The sequence below is a fragment of the Chiloscyllium plagiosum genome, unplaced genomic scaffold, assembly GCF_037043375.1.
Source record: "Chiloscyllium plagiosum isolate Xiang-an unplaced genomic scaffold, Cpla_swu_hap1 HiC_scaffold_8, whole genome shotgun sequence".
Lineage (NCBI taxonomy): Eukaryota > Metazoa > Chordata > Chondrichthyes > Orectolobiformes > Hemiscylliidae > Chiloscyllium > Chiloscyllium plagiosum.
Genome location: NW_028270146.1, coordinates 55,057,191 through 55,074,011, shown reverse-complemented (window position 1 = coordinate 55,074,011; position 16,821 = coordinate 55,057,191). Strand labels below are relative to the sequence as shown.

At 41.4% G+C, this 16,821-nt stretch overlaps 2 protein-coding genes across 3 annotated transcripts in view; one reads left to right on the top strand and one right to left on the bottom strand.

Moving 5' to 3' along the window:
- The window catches only part of ero1a (endoplasmic reticulum oxidoreductase 1 alpha), a 40,504-nt gene extending 33,323 nt beyond the window's left edge, over nucleotides 1–7,181 (top strand). The window contains exons 14-16 of the mRNA XM_043697656.2: nucleotides 2,045–2,131; nucleotides 2,217–2,350; nucleotides 3,128–7,181. Coding sequence (XP_043553591.1) covers nucleotides 2,045–2,131; nucleotides 2,217–2,350; nucleotides 3,128–3,188 — 282 coding nt within the window. The 3' untranslated portion in view covers nucleotides 3,189–7,181. The remainder of the gene's footprint in view (nucleotides 1–2,044; nucleotides 2,132–2,216; nucleotides 2,351–3,127) is intronic.
- gpr137c (G protein-coupled receptor 137c) overlaps nucleotides 1–16,821 on the bottom strand; it is an 82,843-nt gene that overhangs the window by 18,900 nt on the left and 47,122 nt on the right. Inside the window, exons 7-8 of one of the 2 annotated variants that reach the window (XM_087989858.1) lie at nucleotides 16,087–16,135; nucleotides 2,285–2,306 (exon numbers count right to left, since the gene is read on the bottom strand). The exons of the other annotated variant lie outside the window; for it this stretch is intronic. Of the exons in view, the coding sequence (XP_087845984.1) occupies nucleotides 16,126–16,135 (10 nt within the window). The 3' untranslated portion in view covers nucleotides 2,285–2,306; nucleotides 16,087–16,125. Of the gene's footprint in view, nucleotides 1–2,284; nucleotides 2,307–16,086; nucleotides 16,136–16,821 lie in introns of those variants that run through there. 2 annotated transcript variants of the gene reach the window in all.

Sequence of the window (16,821 nt, the reverse complement as noted above, 5' to 3'; positions counted from 1 at the left end):
TGATGGACTGGACCACATTCTCAACTCATTAATTTCTTACTGTCTTGGGCAGGGCAGTTGTCATACCAAGCCATGATGCATCTGGATAGGATGCTTTCTATGGTACATCTGTAAGAGGAGCAGGGTAGAGTGTACGAACCTGAGGCTTTTTTCACCCACCTGCTGGGGGCCAGCATGATAACTCCAGCAGAGACAACCAGAGAACAGGCTGGCATGCTGCAAAGCAACTGACATGAAGCAATTTTAGGTGCAGCACATTCTTCAAAGTTCCCAAGGATGCTGATGAACCTTTGAAATCTGATGCTGACCTGTTACCCAGCTAAAGCTGCAAAATCTACAGACATAACGGGCAAATTTTTTACAGAGGGTGGTTTGCTTGTGGAATGAACTTCCTGAGGAAGTGGTGGATGTGGGCACAGGTCACAACATTTAAGACATTTGTATAAGTACATTTATAGGAAAGCCTTTGAAGGATTTGGTTCAGGAATAGGTAAGTGGGACTAGTTTAGTTTGGGATTATGTTCAGCATGGGCTGGTTGGACTGAAGAGTCATACAGCAAGGAAACAGACCCTATGATATGTCTCAGGAATGCACACTATAGCATGTAATACACCAGAAATGTTTGACCGTATTGATAACATTTCAGATTGCATTAATTTTGATACATTTGTTAGTTAGACAAAGAATAGCATGTGATTGAGATTATTGGGGATGATTCACTGATATCAGATATTCAGTAATTTGGGGGATATCGTCTAAAAGGTAACCAGAAATGTCCATTCTTCTTGACATTATACAATATTTCAGGCATCAAGTGCTAACTGTGAGCATGGGTTTAGCCTCATGAACTTGATTAAGTGTAAATCCAGAAAGAAATTATGATAGATCACCTGGGCAACTTAATGCAAATTAAGTTGTACATTTCATTTGCATAAAATATCAACCTGAATAAAATACACAACAAATAAAGATAGACACACAAAAGCTGCCAACTAGTGCCCTCTCTTGGTCAAGTAGCATATGTGGCGAACGTAGGAACACCATCAAATGGGTTCTGAGGTGAGCAAACAACTTTGTTTATTTGAGCAGGTGGAATACCTGTGGCTGTAAAGTAATGAACACTTTTAATGGTTAAAAATTGCAATGTAGCTTTCACTCAATAGATGTGATTGCTGCTTAGTCTACTTCAGGTTCTGCACATAAATCCCACACCATCATTCATAACAGGACTGTAGGGCTAAGATGCAATCTGTTGGTTATGGGGTTTCTCCACTCAGTTCATTATATGTTGCTTCTGTTTTGGCATGCAAGTAGTCTTGTTTTGTGGCTTCACCAGGTTGACAACTCATTTTTTTGCCATGTCTGGTACTGCTCTTGGCACGCTCTCATGCACTCTTCACTGAACTAGGATTAATTTCCCTGAGCATGATGGTAATGTTATATTGAAGGTTATGCTGAGCAATCAGGTTACATATTATAGTTGACTATAATTCTACTGATGACCCAAATTGCCCTCCATAGATGTTCAGTTTTGAGTTTAGTCTGTTCGAAGTTTAGTCTGTTAGAATGATGGTACCACATAACAAAAATTGACCATTTTTCACAATTACTACATGATTATTTTGATCAGATTTTCTTTTTGACTGACCATATTTGTACACAAATCAGGTTGCATAGGATTTCTATGGCTATTTTGAAGCTCTGTGTAACAGGAATTTGCGGGTGAGTCCCCTGCATTTTGGATATACAATAAAATTGCAATATGTCAAATGCATCAAGATTTGCTTTTAAAGTCCAGAGCCCTGTATAGCATTAATAAAGCTAATTCAGCTGCAATGGAGATGAAATGCTACAGAATGGTAGGGGTGAATCTGGAGACAGTTCATCCTGTCACCTGTCTGTATCTCGGAGTTCAGAACAGCACTGGCTAAAGTCTGTCCATTCTCAATGAATAGATTGTGGCGTGGATTGGTAACAAAAAGAAACTTTTTTAAATTTAGTGGTACAACAAAATATTATAATCTGCATTTTTTCCAATTGTAGGAAGAATTTCGTCTGCATTTCAAAAATATTTCAAAAATAATGGATTGCGTTGGTTGCTTTAAATGTAGACTCTGGGGCAAGCTTCAGGTCAGTATTAGGTCATCTCCTCAAAAACAAATTCTAAAACTACCTCATGTCTGATGAGATATTAATATATTGCTGTATATCAAAGACACAGGGATTGGGTACTGCTTTGAAAATCCTGTTCTCAGAGAAGCAAATAAAAAACTTACCAGAATCTGGTCCATCTCAAAGATTCCACCTGAAACGTCAAGATATTGTTGCACTCCTTAATGCTTTTGGCAGGTGAGAGTTTTTCCAACTTTTAAATGCTAATCGACACATTTATGTTGAAATTAATTTATTATTGGTGTGTTTTATTGAATTTTTTTTGGGGGGGGGAGGGGAGTTTAATTGTAGGATGGCATTGTAAAAGAAATGGATAGACAAACCAGCTTTTTCTGAGCCTGTGCTCCCACATGGTTGTCAGAAGGTGGAAGTAGAATAGTGGAGATTGCAGTATCTCCTTTACCTCCCAAGTGTAAAATACATGACTACATACCAGCAACACAATTAGTTATTTATCAATAGGTACATAACAAATTGCTACAAAAAACAAATTGCTGGTGAAGCACAGCAGGTCTGGCAGCACCTATGGTGAGTTAACATTGAGTCCAGTGACTTCATTAGAATTTCTGTTTTAGTTTTAGATCTCCACAGTTTTTCATTTTATATAAAAAGTTGCTCTTTGGCTAGAGTGGCAAGCTCTTAATTTATATTTTCCCTCCATCCAAGGCAAATTCCCTGGGAGTGTTGTGCTTAATGTAAATAGGTACTTATATTAACTATGAATCCTTGGGATTTAAATTGGGGGTCATAAATTCCATTCTCCTTTTCTGCTGCAGTCCAGGAGTTTGGGATTACAACTCATTTGCAATTCAATTTAGAAAAGGTTTCTGACACCAGCAGACACCAAGTTCTCTTTTGTATTTGAATACTGTTCAAATTCTTGACTATTAAATATTTGTCTGACAAGGTCATTTTAACAGTGAAGCATAATAGTGATCATTTCTTTTGTTACAGAATTTCCACAAGTATCCAGGAGCTTCAGAACTTCACCGAGTTACTGGAAACTGTACAATAATGGGTCCAAACTGCCCATTAGTTGTTAACTCAAAGGACAGTTCTATTCCCCTCATTAATACCATATAACTTTTGCAACAAAGAAATGTAATTGAATTCTACAGCTTGAGTCTGTAATGGTTTGTTTTTAAAAACAATCACTGATCACTCCTGGGCAGCTGCCTAAATTTTACTGAATGTGAAAATGGATTGAAATTGAGTCATGTTGTGCTATGAAATAGCTTGGTCTGTGAAGGGAATATCAATGATTATTCTGTACCTTTCTATTGCTAAATTTTCTAATCTAAATACTGGCAAATGTGTTGCATGTTTTTGATTCTAAATGTTTACACGGGTGAAATGTTACTGATTTTAAACTCATGTTGAGTTTACAAAAATGCACTGTTCGCAAACTTTGATTTTTTGTGTTATTGAAAATGTAACTTGGCAATGAATTTCAATCTGGTTATTGTGTTAGTGAAGTACAATTACAAAATTATTGTAACTTTGCTAACCTCAGCATTTTGTGTTGTGAAAGTGGATGGGTAAAGCTCTTTACACTTTTGCTCAACAAGTAACAGATGCATAGTTCTTTCAAGGTGGAGTTGCAGGTAGACAGGGTGAAGAAAGCATTTGGCATGCTTGCCTTCATTGGCCAGAACATGGAGTATATGAGTTGGGAGGTCCTGTTTCAGCCAATATAAAACATTGATGACGCCACTATTATAATACTGCATACAATTCTGATTGCCCTTCAATAGGAAGGATGAAATTAAACTTGAGAGAGTGCAGAAAACATTTACAAAGATATTGCTGGGACTAGAGGGTTTAAGCTATAGGGAGAATAGGTTATGGCTTCTTTTCCCCTGGAGTGTCATAGGCTGAGGGGTGAGCTTAGAGATTTATAAAATCATAACGGGAATGGATAGGGTGAATAGACAAGGTCTTTTTCCTAGGGTAGGGGAGTCCAAACTAGAGGGCATAGTTTAAAGTGTGAGGGGAATGATTAAGAAAGGACCTGAGGGACAACTTTTTCATGCAGAGGGGGGTACGTGTATGGAATGAGCTGCCAGATGAAGTGGTGGAGGCTGGTACAATTACGGCATTTAAAAGGCATTTGGATGGGTATATGAACAGGAAGGGTTGAGAGAGATATGGGCCAAGTGCTGGAAAATGGGATGGATGGTTGACCTGGACGAGTCGGACTGAAGGATTTGTTTCTCTGCTGTGGCCGAGTACAGAAGAATACCTTGGAAATATTGCACTAGTGCAGTCAGTTTTCACAGTGGGCATCGTTTTAGCATAACTTTGTGCTGCACACCATAAAGTTTGGTCTACATTATTTCAAGCTTCTTTATTTGAGATTCTTACACTCAAAAGAAACTTGCTGATCTGACTACATTTGTGGATTCAAGTCTAGCTGTCAGAAGAGAAAGTATTATGCATCCTAATGAAATGTGAGATTGCATTCTAATATTTCCATGGCATTTGAGTGTGAAAAGTATGACTGTTGTGGAAAGTTTTTGATGGTTAAAATTATAGAAAAAAGCATGACTTTGTTGTACTTATTAACTTATTTTAAAAACAGCCAGAATGTTATTTGCAATGAAAACTCTTTCATGGTTTTGTTTAAATATTGTATTACTTATAAGATAAAGGGGGAGATTTACAACTTGAAACTATTGCATGGGAATTTCATTGTCATAGAATCACACATTATGGAAACAGACCCTTCACTCCAACTAGTCCACACCGACCATGTTCCCAAACCAAACTAGTCCCACTTGCCAGTTTGTAGCACACATCTCTCCAAATCATTCTTTTTAATTAACTTATCCAAACATCTTTTAAATTTTCTAACTGCATCCACTACTTCCTCTATGAACCACTGTTTTAAAAAAATAAGTTGCCCCTCATTGTCCTTTATAAATCTTTCTTTGCTGACCTTAAACAAAATTGCCCCCTAGTTTTGAACACCTCACACCCTAGGGAAAGGACCCTTGCTGTTCACCTTTTTTATGTCCAGCATCCCTTTTAAACATCTGTAAGGTTACCCCTCCACCTCCTACACTCCAGTGAAAAAGTTCCAGTCTATCTAGGCTACCTTTATAACTCAAATCCTCCATTTCCAGCAACATCCTAGTTAATCTTTTCTGCACCTTCTTGGATTTAATAATATCCTTCCTACTGTAGGATGACCAGAACTGTTTATAGTACCTATACTCCAGAAGTGGCCTCACCAACATCCTTTTCAACTTCAATATGACATCCCAATTCCCAGGCTCAAAGTCTGATCAATTAAGGTAAGTATGCTAAACACCTTCTTAATCATTTTGTCTACCAGTGACACATTTCAAAGAATTATGTACCTGAACTCCTAAGTATCTCTGTTCCACAGCAGTACCAAGGCCCTAGCATTAATTATACAAGTATTGCCCTTGTTTGCTTTACCAAAATGTAAGATCTGACATGTATCCAAATTAAACTTCATCTGTCATTCCTCAGCCTATTGACCTAATTCATCAAGATCTCTTTGTTATATTAGATAACTTCACTGTCCACTATACCACCAATTTTGTGTCACCCACAAACATATTAACCATATTGTCCAAATTCTCATCCAAATCATTTCTGTTAATGACAAACAGAAGTGGTACTAATCCCTATGGAACTGCTGCTCACAGGCCTTCAGTCCGAAAAACAACTCTCCTCCACCAGCACACTCTGTCTCCTACTGTCAAGTCAATTTTATATCCAATTGACAAGCTAATTCTGAATCCCATGTGATCTAACTTTCTTGATTAATCCATCATTTCTATGAATTGGATTCTATAAGACAATAAGATATAGGATCAGACTTAAGCCACTTGGTCCATTGAGTCTGCTCTGCCATTTGATCATGACAAATATATTTCTGAACCTCATTCTCCTGCCTTCTCCCTGTAACCCTTGATCCTTGTATTAATCAAAAATCTATCCATCTCTTTCTTAAATACATTTGATGACGTGTTCTACAGATTCATCACCCTCTGGCTGAAGAAATGCCTCATCATCTCAGTTCTAGAGGGTCATCCCTTCACTCTGAGGCTATGCCCTCAGGTCTTACCCTCTCGTACTAATGGAAACATCTCTCCATCCATTATATCCAGGCCTCTCCGTATTCTGTTAAAAATCACAACACCAGGTTATAGTCAAACAGGTTTATTTGGAAGCACTAGCTTTCAGAGTGCTACTCCCTCTCCAAATCATCTCAGTGTCCTGTAAGTTTCAATTAGATTCCACATCCCCCATCCTTCTCAACATATCAAGTGCTCAACTGCTCCTCGCATGACAAGTCCTTCATCCCTGGGATCATTCTTGTAAACATCCTGTGGAGCCCATCCAACCCCAGCACATCCTTCCTTAGGTAAAGGGCCCAAATGTGATCTGACCAGAGCCTTATACACACTCAGCAGTGTATCCCTGCTCTTGTATTCTAACTCCACTTTGAAATGAATGCTAACTTGCTTTTGCTTTCCTTACTGCCAACTGAACCTGCATGTTAACCTGAAGAAAATCTTGAAATAGGACTCCTAATTGCCTTTGTACTTCAGATATCTGAATTCATTCTCTATTTACAAAATAGTCTAAGCCTGGATTCTTCCTACCAAAGTGCATAACGTCATACATTGTATTCCATCTGACACTTCGTTGCCTGCTCTCCTAGCCTGTCATTGAACATTGGCTAATGCATATCGTGAAAAATTGGCATTATCTCAGGAAATCTTATTGCAACCTCAATTTTTGTTAAAAGTTACTGACTCACACTCCTGGTTTTAGGTAGGGCAGTATACAATCGGAGTACACATGACAATAAAAGTTAAAACTAAATGGTTAATCAAAAACTGGTATTGGAATTAAAGGTGTGGGTTTAATTGAGTCTTTATGAGCCACTTAAAGTGTTATGATACTCCTATGGAACTACTGTATGGTGAGCTCCATTTCTTTATTAATAAATTTGCCTTTTAAATAATAACACTTGGGTGTTGGCTCTGATTCAATTTCTGTGGGGACGGTTTGACACTGCTCTCTGCATTCAAGATCTGTCTATTTGTTTAAAAAGAAAATACAGTAAACATGTCAGGAAAAGTGCAGCTTGCTACACGTTGATGAGGGGGCAACACAAGCCACAAGCAGGGCAGATATCCAGCTTGCCATAGACAAAACTATCTGGAGATGCCTGGGAATTAATGTTGGAGCAGACTGACTCACCAGCGATACAGTCGCTGACATCTGTGCCTTCGTTTCTGAAGATCTTGCTCTTGCCAGCACTAGTTGTCATGTCCTGCAAATGGATATCAAGGTCACTGTGTCCTTGTGTTATTTTTTGTTTTTGGGCTCGAAGGCTCAGCTGTGAGCCTTGATGACATCTTACAAGTAATTGTTCATTACATTTTACAGATCACCTCTTACTCAACTTGGCCATCACATTTTTTAATGACAACCATTTAATGAATTTCCCTAAGTTCAGGATGTTACTAATTGAATTCATGGCAATCTTGGCACCTAATGATCTACCATCAATGTCGCCCAACATCTCCACTGGACACATTCCAGTGCCAGTATGTCCTTCCAGAGGTGTGGGGCCACAAAAGTATCTTCTAATACACTTTTGATTCTCTAAAAGTTGACTTGCAGGTTGAGTCAGTGGTTAAGAAAGCAAATGTAATGTTGTCATTTATCTCAAGAGGGTTGGAATATAAAAGCAGCGATGTGCTTCTGAGAATCTAGTTAGGCCCTATTTAGAATACTGTGTCCAATTTTGGGCCCCACACCTCCGGAAGGACATACTGCCACTGGAGTGTGTCCAGTGGAGATGCACACAGCTGATCCCTGGAATGGTAGGCCTAACACACAGTGAATGTCTAAGGATCCGGGGATTGTATTCATTAGAGTTTAGAAGGTTGAGGGGAAATCTAATAGAAAGGGTGGACACTGGAAATTTGTTTCTGTTAGGTAGGGAGACTAGGACCCGTGGGCACAGCCTTAGAATTAGAGGTGGTCAATTTAGAATGGAAATGAGACATTTTTTCAGCCAGAGATGGTGGGCCTGTGGATTCATTGCCACAGAACGCAGTGGAGGCTGGGACATTAAATGTCTTCAAGGCAGAGGTTGATAAATTCTTGATCTTGCAAGGAATTAAGGGCGACAGGGAAAGTGTGGCTAAGTGGAGTTGAAATGCCCATCAGCCACGATCAAATGGCAATGTGGACGCGATGGGCCAAATGGCCTTACTTCCACTCCTATGTTTTATGGTCTAATATCCATGCTTGCTTCCATGACTACAGCCATGGCTCCTTCATTCTTTACCATCACTCATTAATTGGATAGTTACTGACCTCTTTATGGTGTTCCTGTTTTGGGTACCCATAATCAATTTTTCTGCAGGACAACCATTAAGGAAGCTATTGGCTTTCTGCAAAGAGGCATTCTAGAGTCTGAGCCTTGTGGCTGGTGCCATCTTGCAAGGGTCTCAGTCATTTTGTTGTAGTCTGTTGTGACATTACCTTCCAGAGAGATGGGAACCTTGAGGATGGTGAATTTCTAAAAAGGGAAAGCTAACCAGGAAGGAATTGAAGGTATATATATCCAAGATGGTGGTGGCAGAGTAGGCAGCATGCAGTGTGGGACTCCCCACTTTCTTTTTCTCTTCCTTTTTTATTTTTATATTTTTAGATTTTACTTATACTTATCTTCTGGAGAGACCTCAGTCATGGCAGCATCAGCAGTGACAGCATCGGTGAGGAAGGTGGTAGGGAAGTGGCTTTGTTGGGGTCTACAACATGGCGGTGGCTGGTGATCCTGGAGTGGTACCCTTTGAAAGGCAGTGACTGCGGTATCAAGGAAGTGGCTGGCAGAGGGTGGGACATGGGACCCAGCATTGGCTGATGTCAGTGAGGGAGGCCCAGTGGTGAAAGATGGTACCTGAGGAGCAACAACTTTGATGATGGTTAGGCCCCGCATGGGCTGCAGGGAAGCCGTGGCAGAAGCGTAATGGACTCTCATTAATCTATTTCTTATTTTTAAAAATAATTCTTAAGTTATTCAAAATGACAATAGTTGAAGTTTTTCACTGTACTGTACTTTTCACTGTAAAAAACTACTATAAAATCATTTATAATCCAAAATCATTCATCATTTGTCTCAGGGGGATTAAACTAAACAGATGCCTCTATTGTATAATCCAGCCTTCTTGTGGTAGCCTCTGAAAGAGGACTTTCCTCCTCTCCTGACAGTTTCCAGAATTAGATCCAGGTTGGCTTAGAGTCTGCAGGGCTCCTCTGTGACATCCCATTTGTCTCTGGTGAATTGGAAGATTTTGACCCAATCTCTCCATCAAAACAGCCAGCAGCCTCAGTGATGGCTGCTGGGGAATGTCTAAATCAGTCTCATATTTCAACTGACCCAACTACATTCTTGCCACCAGTAGCCGATTAGGTTTTATCTACCCATCTCCACCAACAAACTTTTATCTACCCACCTCCACAACCAGCGCTCCTCAAACATTCCAGAAGATTCCCCTGGCCTCGGAATGTTCTCAGATGCCATTAGCCATGCGGCTAGTGCAGCTGCCACCCCCAAGCTGATTGATGATGTCACTTCCGCCCCCATCATGGCCACTCCCACAACCACTTCCACCCCTCACAATTCCTCATGCATCACACGTGACATCGCTTCCGCCCTTCACATCATCGCTGATGCCACATGCTCAGTGACTTCTGCCACCCCTACTGCCACGGTCACCACCACTTCCGGCCCCACCAGTGCCACTCACCTGCATTCTGCTGACACGTCCCCCCACAGACCCCACTGTCACTATCCCCAACCCCAGAACCCCGAGGGGAACACTACCCCTGCTCATGACTCCACCCCCATTCCCCCCACCATCACACCCACTCCAGTTACAGGTTCCGCCCCCACTCCCAGCTCTACACCCACACCAGATCCCAGCTCCCAGCCCTGCCGAGTTTTTACCATCCCCCCAGACCTCCCCCTCACTGAGGACAAACGATCAGTCCTCAGCAAAGGACTCACCTTCATTCCCCTCCGTCCACGCATCAATGAATTTAATACCCGCCGTGACGTCAAACAATTCTTCCGTCGCATCCGCCTCCGAGCTTACTTTCACAATCAGGACTCCCGCCCACCTTCCAAGGACTGCTTTGCCCACCTCCAACACACTGCATCCACCTGGACACCCCACGCTGGCCTATTACCTGCCCTCGACCTCTTCATTTCCAACTGCCGCCGGGACATTAACCGCCTCAACCTGTCTACCTCCCTCCCCCACTCCAACCTCTCACCCTCACAACGTGCAGCCCTCAATCCCTCTGCTCCAATCCCAACCTCACCAACAAGCCAGCGGATAAAGGGGGCGCAGTGGTAGTCTGGCGCACTGACCTCTACACCGCTGAAGCCAAACGTCAACTCAAGGACACCTCCTCCTACTGCTCCCTCGACCATGACCCACCCCCCATCACCAAACCATCATCTCCCAGACCATACAGAACCTCATCACCTCAGGAGATCTCCCACCCACAGCTTCCAACCTCATAGTCCAGGAACCCCGCACTGCCCGGTTCTACCTCCTTCCCAAGATCCACAAGCCTGACCACCCTGGCCGACCCATTGTCTCAGCATGCTCTTGCCCCACTGAACTCATCTCTACCTACCTCGACACTGTCCTATCCCCCCTAGTCCAGGAACTCCCCACATACATTCATGACACCACCCACGCCCTCCACCTCCTCCAATACTTCCGTTTTCCTGGCCCCCAATGCCTTATCTTCACCATGGATATCCAATCCCTCTACACCTCCATCCGCCATGACCAGAGCCTCCAAGCCCTCCATTTTTTCCTCTCCAGACGTCCCCAACAGTACCCTTCCACCGACACTCTCATTCGTTTGGCCGAACTGGTCTTCACCCTTAACAATTTCTCCTTTGAATCCTCCCACTTCCTCTAGAGCAAAGGGGTAGCCATGGGCACACGTATGGGACCCAGCTATGCCTGTCTCTTTGTTGGCTACGTAGAGCAGTTGATCTTCCGTAATTACACCGGCACCACTCCCCACCTCTTCCTCCGCTACATTGATGACTGCATTGGCGCCATCTCGTGCTCCCGCGAGAAAGTTGCGCAATTCATCAACTTCACCAACACATTCCACCCTGACCTTAAATTTACCTGGACCATCTCTGACACCTCCCTCCCCTTCCTGGACCTCTCCATCTCCATTAATGACGACCGACTTGACACTGACATTTTTTACAAACCCACCGACTCGCACAGCTACCTGGATTACACCTCTTCCCACCCTACCTCTTGCAAAAATGCCATCCCGTATTCCCAATTCCTCCGCCTCTGCCGGATCTGCTCCCAGGAGGACCAGTTCCACCACAGAACACACCAGATGGCCTCCTTCTTTAGAGACCGTAATTTCCCTCCCCACGTGGTTAAAGATGCCCTCCAACGCATCTCGTCTACATCCCGCACCTCCTCCCTCAGACCCCACCCCTCCAACCGTAACAAGGACAGAACGCCCCTGCCGAGTTCCTTTTCCACCTATCCACTCCACCCTCTCCTCCCTGACCTTCCACCCTACCAATCTTCGCATAAACCAAATCATCCATCGACATTTCCACCACCTCCAAACAGACCCCACCACCAGGAATATATTTCCCTCCCCACCCCTTTCCGCTTTCCGCAAAGACCATTCCCTCCATGACTACCTGGTCAGTTCCACGCCCCCCTACAACTCTCCCTCCCATCCTGGCACTTTCCCCTGCCACCGCAGGAACTGTAAAACCTGCGCCCACACCTCCTCCCTCACCTCTCTCCAAGGCCCTAAAGGAGCCTTCCACATCCATCAAAGTTTTACCTGCATATCCACTAATATCATTTATTGTATCCGTTGCTCCCGATGCGGTCTCCTCTACATTGGGGAGACTGGGCGCCTCCTAGCAGAGCGCTTTAGGGAACATCTCTGGGACACCCGCACCAATCAACCACACCGCCCTGTGGCCCAACATTTCAACTCCCCCTCCCACTCTGCCAAGGACATGGAGGTCCTGGGCCTCCTTCACCGCCGCTCCCTCACCCCCAGACGCCTGGAGGAAGAATGCCTCATCTTCCACCTCGGAACACCTCAACCCCAGGGCATCAATGTGGACTTCAACAGTTTCCTCATTTCCCCTTCCCCCACCTCATCCTAGTTTCAAACTTCCAGCTCAGCACTGTCCCCATGATTTGACCGGACTGGTCCGACCTGCCCAGCTCCTTTTCCACCTATCCACTCCACCCTCTCCTCCCTGACCTATCACCTTCATCTCCTCCCCCACTCACCCATTGTACTCTATGCTACTCTCTCCCCACCCCCACCCTCCCCTAGCTCATCTCTTCATGCTTCTAGCTCTTCTACTAATGAAAACATTTCTCTTGGAGCATCTTTCATGTCATCAAAGTATCACAACCCTTCACATGCTACAACTTGCTTTGAAGTGCAACATCAGTTTCATGGGGGGATCCCATTAGCTCAGCTGGCTAGACAGAGTATGGATCAGATGAATGCCAGAGTGTGGTTTGATCCCTGTCCTAGCAAAGACAGACTTGGGTCTGTGATGTTCCACAAAGTGATGACGCCAAACATTAGCCATTGGATTCTTTTGTATAAATGGCATTGTATTGACAGTACAGCAGGGGCACAAAAATCAGTACAAGTAGTTTCAGGCAATGATTTGCCAGGAAAAATGTTGTGACTATGTGATTCTGCATCAGATATACAATGTCAAGGAAAATGCTGGTTAGATATTAGACCACTGAACCAATTTAAATGAAGCAGAGGGGATCAATGTTCAATCTTTTTACACATATTTAAGGAAATGATAGTTTAGGAATAAAACAATTTACCTCATCTAATCATCCACAATTTCAAGGAGCATTCAAAAAAAGCAACAATTAAAGACTATTGTCAAGAATGTTCTAGTGCTTGGGATAAAAAGAAATTCCCTGGTTACAATTTACCATTAGGGATGTCCTCTGAGTCATATGATTTGGTTCATTTTGAATTGGTAAATGCATGAAGTGAGAGGACCTACAATATTTATTATAAATGTTTATAAAGCAAACCCCAAATAGTACCCTCTCAAAATATATCAACTTTAATGGGGAAAACTAAACAAAATGTGAGATGGCTAAAAAATATTTGAAAAGTTTACTGAACGAACAATTAAAACAAGAGATAAAGCGGCCAACATTTGTGATTGTATTGCCAGGTCAAGATGTTAGTCTTGTTTCCTGTTTGTCTGTGGAACCATTAGAAGTGAGTTTCATTGGACCTTATCATATTAGAGAGAAACTCAATTATGTGATTTTGAAGGAAAAATTCAGTGAATGTACCATATTAAACAGTGATGATTTTACAAAGATGATCATAGAGTCACAGATGTACAGCATGGAAACAGAACCTTCGGTCCAACCTGTCCATGCCGACCAGATATCCCAACCCAATCTAGTCCCACCTGCCAGCACCCAGCCCATATCCCTCCAAACCCTTCCTATTCATATACCCATCCAAATGCCTTTTAAATGTTGCAATTGTACCAGCCTCCACCACAGCCTCTGGCAGAGAAGTGCATTTACTGTGATGAAAGATGGAGAAATTAAAATCAGAATGTTTCAAAAATGAATGAAATTGAAAATTAAAAAGTTGACTCTCCAGTAATCAGATTGAATAATATGGCTGTGTTTAAAAAGTTAGATGAAATATTATGCTGTCCCCCAGTGACTTATAAAAACTATTACAGAAAAAAATTTGTGTAAACAGGAAGGCCAACATCTTTGGCAAAACATTGGGGTTGTGTTATCCATAAATCAACATCCAGACAGTCTCAAACCAGAACATTTAGCTCCAGTGAGGGAAGAGATCAAATTTATGATGGATAATGGCTTTATCGAACAGAGCCATATCAGCTCGAGCTCATCTGCTCCAATAGTATCAGATGGATCACAATTATTGTGTATTGATTATCACAAAGTCAATGCAGTCAAAAAAGGCAGATTTGCAGCCATTTCCACAATAAAAGGATTGTATTAATAGGATTGGACAAGTACACAATTACAAAACTATGGTTAAAAGGATATGGGAAATTCTTTTGACTGTTACAATCAAACAAGTATCAGCTTTTCTAACACCAAATGTACATTATCAAGGTGAAACTGTGCAGTTTGGAAGGAAAAATGCACCAGCAACCTTTCAATGATTAACCAACAAGGTCATCAAAGGATTAGGCAACTGTGATATATACATCTCTGATTTGAGTGTGTTCAGCCAAACCTGGGAAGAACATTCACAATTATTGAACAAATTGTTTAACCAGCTACAAAGAGCCATTTTGGACATATCTGGCTTAAATTTAACTTGCCAAATGATACAGTTCCAGTTGATGTTATTATTGAACAAGTTCAGATCCTACACTGAAATAAGGCTGGTTAGATCAGAATTTGATTTTATTTAAAACACAGGCTCACATGTTGCTGGTTTAGTTTTTTTTATAATAAAACAAGTTTATTAAGCAAAATATGATAAAATAGAATAAGCTATTTACATATAGTGCAATTTGGAAGATTTCAACACATAGTAAACAAAAAGGTTTCCATCTATTCCAACAGCATCCCCTTCACAATTTTTAAAACACCAGAGCGAATGTGTTCTCTATTAAAAAAAATCAACTTAACTATTTCTTTCAAATCTTGAGCTTAAGAGTTTGATCATCTTTTCCTCAAGTATTCATACAACGGAATTTAAATATTCTAAGCCACAAACAACCCATTCAAAGTTCTCATCAAATGTGGATGAGATGGGATGAGATGTTCCACTTCTGATATGGAACTTTCAAACTAAACGTTTTGCACAGAGATAACCTATCTCCTAATAGTTTTCCACTATCCTCTTTCTTGAGGGAGGACAGCTTTACACATCTTTTACTTCTATTAAATGAAACCAAAAGTCTTTCCAAGCTACAAGGTGATTCCCCTCAGCAAAACAAAACAGAATTCCAGATCTCTAACTGAAAGAAAATTAATATTCTTCAATATTTATGTCATCTGCTTATATAATTTTCCAGTGCAAACAAATTCCCAAACCACTCCAGGAACTATTTCATCCTCATACTGATTTCTAAAAAACAAAAACACACCTTCAGAAGATTAACAAGTTCATCTTTAAACCGAGACCAAAACACAAATGTCACTAGTTAAAAATCCAAACACTAAAATAAATGATAGACACCATTTATCAGAAAAGGGAGTTGTTTTAGATTTTCCTGTACTTAGGAACAGAACATGATATTATGTGATATACTGGCATAAGTATCAGGTTCTGGATTTCAGTATTATAGTTGCTCCTTTGAAATTTTGATAAAGAAAGGCAAGAAATGGACAAAGAAATGCTGGAGTGCCTTTGATACCTTGATAGCTGCACTATCACACTAGTTCTGGCAGAAATGAATTAAAATAAGCAATTTAAACTGGCAGTTGACGCTAATGACAGTGTGTGCAAGTTTACAGGAGGACAAGATGGGGATCAAATGGCCAGTCAATTACTTTTCATGCAACTTAAAATGCATGCAGAAAGAAATATTCAGTGCTGGGCTAAGAGACACATACCCTGATACTGATCATGCAATATTTTGAAGTACAGTTATCCAAGAATTCTGCAAAGACTTCTCTATATGGATCACAATCTCTTAACTTTTCAGGAAGGTTTTCATTATAAAAATTTGTGACTGTTTCATTGGAGTGTAAATGACACTCAAAAGACAAATTTATAGTGGATGCTTCAAATATGAAAGCAATTCAATATTACAATGAAAATAGACTTACATAGAATGATTGTAATGAAAGTCCTTGTGTGTTGAATTTTCATATGTCACTGTCAAAAAAAAATACAATTCTCATTATAAGGGGAAATTTTGATAGAAAATGAATAATCCACTTCAATATATTTTTTTCATTTCTTTTAGGGCAGGGCATGATTAAAGTTTATTATTATTAGGAAAGTTTCTAAAAGAGAGATAAAAACAGGTTTTAGTTTTCAGCTTTGAAAGACAAAAGATCAGAAAGTCATTTGAAAAAAGTAATTTCTTTCAAAGAAGAGACCTTGGAGTGCAGGCTCATAGTTCCTTGAAAGTAGAGTTGTAGGTAGATAGAATAGTGGTAGGCCTTCCTTTATTATTCAGAGCATTGAGTTGGGAGGTCATAATACGGCTGTACAGGCCATTGGTTAGGCCACTTTTGGAATATCAGGAGGATGTTGTGAAACTTGAAGGGGTTCAGAAAAGATTAACAAGGATGTTGCCGGGGTTGGAGGATTTGAGCTATAGGGAGAGGCTGAACAGACTGGGGCTGCTTTTCCGAGAGTGTAGGAGGCTGAGGGGTGACCTTATAGAAGTCATGAGGGGCATGGATAGGATAAATAGACAAGGTCTTTTCCCTGGGGTGGGGGAGTCCAGAACTAGAAGACATAGGTTTGGGGCAAGAGGGGAAAGATATTAAAGGGACTTAAGAGTCAACGTTTTCATGCAGAGGGTGGTGCATGTATGGAATGAGTTAGCAGGG